The following is an 8,346-nucleotide window of genomic DNA, read 5'->3' on the forward strand; positions in this document are numbered from 1 at the left end:
CGGTGGAGACAGTTTCGGGTCACATGCGCGGCTCCATCATACTAAAATGTTAATGTAACTCACAGCAGTCAAACAGCTCACTCAATCCGCCTTGAATCGGTGCCTGAGGCTGGAGGCAGGCTCGAACGGGTAACTAACTGTCTTCATCCTCCCAGCTGAGCTTTGCAATGCCCAGAGCCCAGACTGTCTGGTACTAGCTCCAAGACTCAAGCCCCTGCCCACATTAATGGGCTCCTGACAACAGAACTCAATTTTTTTTCTTAAGTAAAGATCAAAGAAGCAAAATAATGAATCAGGGATTCTGGAAAGTTTACAAGAACAAAGTGCTGAAAAGTTTCTCTGCTGATGAAGAGGAAGAAGTCAAGGAACAGGTACGTCCGAATCTTCTAGATAACGAAAGATGTTGAGGATACTCAGCAGGGCAAATAGTGCCTGGCAATGGTTTGGTTCTGAAAGTTTACAGTGCTACCCAACCTGCCGAATGTTTCCAGTTTTTGTTTTTTGTTCTTGAAAGACTTTCTATGTTTTATCTGTCGTTTGATTGAGTTTACATTATTGCTCCAGGAAGATTCATGTTTTCCTGAACTATGGATACATTTTGGTCAATGATTAAAACATTTCACTAATACAGTCATTAAAACAATATTAAAACACAAGATAAATATTAAGCTTCACTACCCGAAGCTGTTAAATGAGGCAGTTGAAATTGTGCTCCGGGTTTATGGAATCTAACTGGTGAAATAAAAACGCGACATTTCTTTCAGAACAATGACTCAATGATCGACATGACGACAGAGGAAGACTCCAATTCTGTCTCACAGTTGGCAAAAAAGGTACACATTCATTTCTAACCCATTCTATGAGCTAAATTTATCTCATCAGACTGGCAGGCTCCAGGTGTTGCCAGTTTGGTAAACATTGGGATCTCAGGTGGAAATTGCAGCCGTGCATTAGCGAGGGTCCCAAAAGCGAATCTGCATCTACACAGTTCATGTATCAGGTTACTGAGAGCAAGTTACCAGCAGCATCCTCAGTCTCGACACCTTTATTGGCTTTCAATGGAGGATGATTGAAAGTTGTCCATTGTGAGCTCACATGTTACAATATACAATGCAATATACCTGGAAGGTGGCAGGTTGCAGTGAGACCAATCACAGTTGGGGCAGTGTTGGATCACTACCTTTGATCTGAGTCGCTCTGGATTACAGGGGAAGAACAGCCTGCATTTTTACTCCTGACCCCAGACATATCCCTACTCCCCTGAGAGAGTAGGGCTGTAATTAAAACCCTCCTTCCATAGGCACAAACAACCAAACTCACATATAGAACAATCACCATCATGGGTAGCAGTGTTGCTCGCTCCCCCATCAATCCTCAACCAGTCACTGCCTCTTAAGGGTGAGGGTGGGGGAGGGAATGTCAGATAAAGAACATAATGGGATAACAGAGAGCTGATAGTGAGTTACAATGCCATCATTTAAAAGAACACATCTGAAAGTGCCATGTAAATTAGCAAAAAAACGGCAAATGTCATCAGCAGAACTCAGATTCAATTACTGTAAGAATTATTAATAGTTACTTCCTAACTTAATAATAATCAAGTTAATTGCAGTATCATTGTGTGAATGTGCAACTGTAGTATGGAAACAATTGTGAGGGGATCCTTCTGTGAGCACAGGTGTGGGAGGTCTTGGTGTGGGTATAGCTATAAGGGATTATCAATATAGGAACAAGTGTAAGGGACTTAGTGTGGGCACAGCTGTAAGGGGTTATCAGTATAGGGATATCTTTGGGGAACTCTCTGTGTGGAGCCAAATGTGAGGGGTCTTGGTGTGACACAGCTATGAGGGACTGTCAGTATGGGCACAGGTGTGAAGGTCATTAGATGGGTCTTGTGTGAGGAGTGAATGGCCTTTACACTGACCAATCATTCTCTTGAAAAGTCCAGTAACTGATCGCTGTCTCATGTCATATACATGTTACTGTAGAAGAAAGGAGATAGGTGCTGCATTATTTATTGGATATAATCTCCCACCAAAGTCCATTAGGTATCACTGAAATATTTAATAGCAGCAGAGTTTCAGTTTTAGAGGGTAGATCTGAAAGGCTCTGTTACAATACAGCAAAAACAGAACACAATCATAAGCTGCCCCTTCCTTCAAACCTGGAGAGATCCAATCACATTTTGGTTATTTTTTTTCAGGACACTCCGCCTTCTTTACAAAAGAAATTTCAAAAGTAAATTCCAGTCAGCCTCCACCTAGAACATGATCTCTCAATGGGGTAGGAATCTCTGAGTTTCCACCATCTTCCAATGTTCACTTTGTGGGTGAAACTTGGTCCTGAATAATCCCAGCTCTCTAACTGTGGGGAGCACCACAGATCAGTTTGATCCTTTCTTCATTCTCTATACTATCCCATCAAACACTCACAAAACAGGTACAGCACGGGTTAGGTGCAGAGTAAAGCTCCCTCATTGCTGTCCCATAAAACACTCCCAAAACAGGTACAGCACCGGTTAGGTGCAGAGTAAAGCTCCCTCAGTGCTGTCCCATCAAACTCTCCCAAAACAGGTACAGCACAGGGTTAGATGCAGAGTAAAGCTCCCTCTGATCTATATCCCATGGTAGATTTTTTTTTGTTTTATCAATTTTTCATCAATGTTCAACTCAGCAAGTCCCACTACTTATCCAATTCCCTTTCAAATGATCTTACATAATTGTCAGAGTAGTGCTGAGTTCCTTTGCTCCTTTAAGTGATACCAAGTTCAGGGCCAGGAGTCAGTGTTTGTTCAATGCTTGAAGACGTGGACACTGAATAGACAAATCTTGCTTCATACATCACCCTTACAGCAACTGTAGAGGGATCTTTCATTTTCACAATGTTAACACAGGATTCTGAGATGACATGCTGGCTCATTTTATCACCTCCTCCCTACTTTCTCTGGTACTGTATTTAGACTCACTTGATCTCATCTACAGCAATCACTTTTTGGTTTGAAGTAGTGAAAACATCTTCTGTGACACAATTGACCTTCTTGTGTACAACAATCTCAAAGATTGCAGATAGCCTCTGATAGGAGGATGGTTGAGAGATGAGTGGTCAGACTGAGGCACAAATTATATCCTAGGTGACTGATCATTGCATCTTCTCTCCCTCATCTTTTACAACCAGTCTGCAGGTTTTGATCACTAATGTTTTCTGTTGTTCAGCCAGGTGGGATTGCCATCATCTAGTTGCAGTCTGACCTAAACAGAGAATCTCCTGGGAATTTTTTTTTACCTACTCCCACAATGTTAATGGGGTAATCAGGTAATTAATTAATTAACAAAGTAATCAGGCAGAGTTAACATGGTTTGTGAGAGGGAAATCATGTTTAACCAATTTATTGAAGTTTTTAAAAGAAGTAACATGTGCTGTGGATAAAGTGGATGCACTGTATTTACAGATTTCCAGAAAGCTTTTGACAAGGTTCCACATCAAAGGTCATTGTGGAAAATAAAAGCTCATTGTGTACAGGATATTCTATTGGTAGGGATAGAAGATTAGCAAGCTATCAGGAAGCAGAGAGTAGGCAGAAGTAGGTCATTTTCTGGTTGGCAAAATGTAATGAATTATGTGCCACAGGGATCAGTGCTGGAGCCTCAATTTTTTACAATTTATAGGAAAGTAAGTTGTGAAGAGGACATAGGAAGACTACAAAGAAATAGATTAAGTGAATGGGCAAAGATCTGGCAAATAAAGTGGGAAAAAGAAGCATATTAAAGAAATTGAGAAATTGCAGAGCTCTGAGATGCAGAGAAATCAGGATGCCCTGGTGCATGAATCACAAAACGTTAGTATGCAGGTACAGCAAGTAAATTAGGAAAGCTAATAGAATGTTACTGTTTATTGTGAGGGGAAGGGAATACAAAGCTAGGGAGGTTCTGCTTCAGTTATACAGAGCATTGGGTGTGGCTACATCTGGAGTACTGTGTACAATACTGATCTCCTTACTTAAGGATGAAAGTGTGCTGGAAGCAGTTCAGAGAAGGTTTACTAGATAAATACCTGCCGGAATGGACAGGTTCTCTTATGAGCAAATGTTGAAAAGACTAGGCTTGTATTCACTGGAGTTCAGAAGATGTAACTTTATTTGAAATACAAGATTTTGAGGGTCTTGACCGGGTGGATGTGGAAAGGATGTTTCCTTTTGCGGGAAAATCTAGAACTAGGGGGTCATTATTTAAAATTAAAAGGTTGCCCATTTAAGGCAGAGATTAAGAGATTTTTTTTCTCTTAGAGGGTAGTAAGTCTTTGGAACACTTCCTCGAAAGGTGGTGGAAGCAAAGTCTTTGGCCGGAATCTTATCACTATTCATGCTGGTGGGATTTTCCCATCCCACTGCGGTGAATGGAAATTTGGCTGGTTGTCAAATTCTCCAACCTTGCTGCAGCAGGAGTATAGCGTGAACAGCAGGTAAGATCACACCCTTTGAATATTTTTAAGGCAGAGTAGATTCTTGCTAAGCAATGGGGTGAAAGGTTATCGAGAGTAGGCGGGAACATGGAGTTCAGGTTACAATCAGTTCAGCCATAATCTTATTGAATAGCAGAGCAGGCTCTAGGGGCTGAGTGGCTTAGTTCTGCTCTTAATTCATATATTACTTCTGTTGGTCACCTTCCATTTCCCATGTAACCCTGGGTGACCTCATCTGAATCCACATTGAATTCCACATTTACTCTGACAATACTCAACTGTACCTTACCACCACCTGTCTCAACCCTTCCATTGTCTTTTATTTAGACTGTCTAACATCTAGTTCTGGATAAGGCAAATAAATATTAGGAAGACCATCAGTCTTGGCCACAAATAGCTTCCTAGCCATAATTCCATCACTCTCTATGGCCACTTTATTGAGCTGAACCAGACTATTTACAAATTCAACTTTCTATTTTACACTGAGTTGTGCTTCCAGGACCTCCCACTTCAATTTCTGTAGCATCACCCACCTCTGCCCCATCTTGGGCTGAGAGGGTGTGAGGCTGAACAGTTCAATTAATTGCCTGTTTTGTGCTACCAGACAGAAAATTGGACAGGCAGGAGCAGAGCCAATTACGATGTTTGTCCGTTTACAGGTACAAGGGGCCAGTGCAAAGGGATGGAAGTGTATGTCCTCGCTCTTCAACAAGGATGATGAACACAAGTTACTCCCAGCTGAGAACACCGCCCCAGTTGAACAGTGAGTACATTTCCTCCATCGCAACAATACAGAATGCAAGCTACTTCAAGCTATTCCAGACCAACATAAAGTGGAAAGCCTGCTGGCAGGGAGAAGAAAAGGCCATTCAGACCATTAGGGTCTAGCACCCTAAGTTTCCTATTGATTCTTCTCCCTAATTTTCCTGGCTATATACCCTCACCATATACACTCATTATCTCCCCTCATTCTCTCATTGATGCTCCTTTCCCATTACCCTCATTCTTCCATTGATGCCCCTCCAAAATTGCCCTCATTGTCCCACTGATACTCCTCGCCATGTACCCCAGCCCTCCCATTGAAGCCCCTCCCTAGTGTCCTAGCCTTCTATCAAAGCAACAGATGTCCATACAGTTTACTAAGAGGGAAAGTCTAACACTGTGTCATATGGATCAGTACACCTGCCAATGCTCTGACTGAATGTGTCATTTTATTTGCCGTTTTAATTGGCCTGACATCGTCAGGCTATTTTACTCTTCCAAATAACGCACCGGGCTGAATGATGACTTTTTGTGCTGTGAGAGTCTATAATTCCGTGAGCTTGAGTACAGAGTGGCAGCCAAGCTTGTACCCACCCACACAACCAGGACAGGACAGCAGCTCTAAAGGGCAGTCACTCATCACCCAGTCTCACCAGCTTTCCAGTATCTGCACAAAGTTGTACGAGCAGAGACAAGGACAGGGACAGAGATCCACTTGGTCCTTCACCTGATCACTCTTGAGTTTCACTAGGAAAGGATAGAAAGTGTTTTTTAATAATTGGAAAACCTAAGCAATGAGGCAAGGCACAATGTCCAGGCTCTATCAGTTCATGGCCAAATTATGCCAAGTTTGGGCTGAATTGTCCTCCAAAGGTGACTCTGGGCATCTTACAGAACCATGCAACATAGATAAGATTATTTGGCTGTGTTGACCCATTGAAAGAGCTATCCAATTAGTACTACAGCCGTGCAATTTTCTTCTTTCCAAGTATTTATTCAATTCCCTTATGAAAGTTACTATTGAGTCTGCTTCCATCATCCTTTCCATATAAAAAAATCTTATTTCCCCTTGGCTGGTTTGCCAATTATTGAAAACCTGTGTCCTCTGATTAGCAACCCTCCTGATCGTGGATAGCTTCACCTTATTCACTCTATCAAAGCCTTCATAATTTATATTGGTGTTCAGGACATATGAGCCTGAGAGCACAGAGTAATCCTTTTTCATTACCAGCCGCTATCAATATTTTAGATTTTCCAAGTGACTCCTGTTCCCGGCAAGGTAAGCAAACCAAAAAAAAATCACAATTTAAAACAGGATTTGTTTAAATGTTATGGGGATCAACCTAACTACGTGTTCTACATTCCTGGTAAACACAAAAGTGTGTGAGACCTGTGCAAAAACCTTGGTCAAATTGATCCAGGGTCACTCCCAACTTCTCATAAGACTTGTCAATTTGCAGCACGCCCAAATTTAAACGCGATGTGGATATGCCGGTGTTGGACTGGGATGGATAAAATGAGAGGTCACACTACATCAGGTTATAGTCCAACAGGTTTATTTGAAATCAAAAGCTTTCGGAGCACTGCTCCTTCGTCAGGTGAAACCGAAAGCTTGTGATTTCAAATCAACCTGTTGGACTATAACCTGGTGCCGTGCGACCTCAAATTTAAACGAGAACTCGTTCAAAACTGGGTGGATAAGGTTGATAGTTGATGTCAGCTATAAACTGCTCCTGACCAGCTGGGAGAAGCGTCAGTGAATCACCAGCTGAGGGCAGGTTCGTCTCAACTGCGATGCCCCCTAAGGTGGGATGTCCAGTCAACAGTGGGCTCGGTTCACCACTGGCTGCCTAGCCTGGGCTAAGCTGGTGTTGTCCTCGGCACAGTAAGAAGTCTCACAACACCAGGTTAATGTCCAACTGTTGGACTTTAACCTGGTGTTGTGAGACTTCTTACTGTGCTTACCCCAGTCCAACGCCGGCATCTCCACATCACGTTGTCCTCGGCTGCAGTGGGCTGGGCTCGCCTGGCAATGTGTCGTTTGATATAAACACGGCCACGTTTCTGTGATAGATTGATCTCTCGTCAAAACCCATTTAAAAATAGATACATAATTTAAAAGGCTGAGCTTAAGAATTTTCCGAAAATATCCAGCCGTACGCAAGAATTTGATGCAAATTAGGTTTTGATGAAATTGTAAAATTTGGTTAATTTAAAATATGTCAAAACTAAATCCGATCTGATCTATCGACTGCAGAGCAGCAACAGCTCATTTGTTTTCTCATCCAAGTTCAGTGCTAATGTCCTCACATTTCCAACTGCGCCTGGAAGATTCATTGAGTGAACTCCACCCCCCGCCCCCCATAAACATCACCCTTGTTTAAACAGTGTCGTCCCATTCACACCCCCCCCCCCACACACACACACACACACACACACACACGAACACACAAACAGTAATTCAACATTTCTTAACATACAAAAATATTTTCCAAGTGACCCCTGTTCACTTTTTTTTAATGTGGCTATGATTTTTTTCTCTGAGTAATCATAGAATCATAGAAACCCTACAGTGCAGAAGGAGGCCATTCGGCCCATCGAGTCTGCACCGACCACAATCCCACCCAGGCCCTACCCACACCCAGGCCCTACCCCCATATCCCTACATATTTACCCGCTAATCCCTCTAACCTACACATTTCAGGACTCTAAGGGGAATCTTGGGGTAGAGTTCAGGAAGATTGGTATTTAATTGCGGGAGGCTCTGGGACAAGACCTGGAGAGTTAACTGTACTTTCCTCTCTCTTCTCCAGCGTCCTTTCAGAGCCGGCGCCACAAGAGCCTGGCCCCGAGAAGAAACTGACCGGCTTCTGGGACGCCTTCGCCACCAAGTGGCAGCAAACTTCCGAGGCCAGCAAGGGCAGCGAGAGCACAGGAGCGGGCGCGGGAGAGGGCGAGGGCGAGGCTGCAAGCACCTCAAACAACGAGGAGGGGGAGACCGAGAACATGTCCAAATCCGGAGCGTACACCAACCTAGGGGAGTCCAGCGACCCCGGCTTCAAGTGGAACTTTGTAACCAGCAAGTTGGCAGAACTGAAAAATAGAAGCATGCAAAAAAGCAACTAA

The 8,346-nt window shown here is 43.1% G+C and overlaps 1 protein-coding gene across 1 annotated transcript; it reads left to right on the plus strand.

The window, feature by feature from the left end:
• Window positions 1-287: 287 nt before the first annotated feature.
• Window positions 288-8,346, plus strand: LOC144508906 (uncharacterized protein C1orf232). Its single transcript, XM_078237119.1, has 5 exons — window positions 288-402; window positions 632-717; window positions 765-833; window positions 5,118-5,221; window positions 8,034-8,346. Exons 1-5 carry the CDS (start codon window positions 288-290, stop codon window positions 8,344-8,346), a joined length of 687 nt encoding a protein of 228 aa, XP_078093245.1.

Source organism: Mustelus asterias, chromosome 21 (genome assembly GCF_964213995.1).
Source record: "Mustelus asterias chromosome 21, sMusAst1.hap1.1, whole genome shotgun sequence".
Classification (NCBI taxonomy): domain Eukaryota; kingdom Metazoa; phylum Chordata; class Chondrichthyes; order Carcharhiniformes; family Triakidae; genus Mustelus; species Mustelus asterias.

Coding starts and splice junctions, on each gene's coding strand:
- LOC144508906 (XM_078237119.1), top strand. CDS start 288: ATGAATCAGGGATTCTGGAAAGTTTACAAGAACAAAGTGCTGAAAAGT. Junction 834..5,117: donor TCTCACAGTTGGCAAAAAAG/GTACACATTCAT, acceptor GTCCGTTTACAG/GTACAAGGGGCCAGTGCAAA. Junction 5,222..8,033: donor AACACCGCCCCAGTTGAACA/GTGAGTACATTT, acceptor TCTCTTCTCCAG/CGTCCTTTCAGAGCCGGCGC.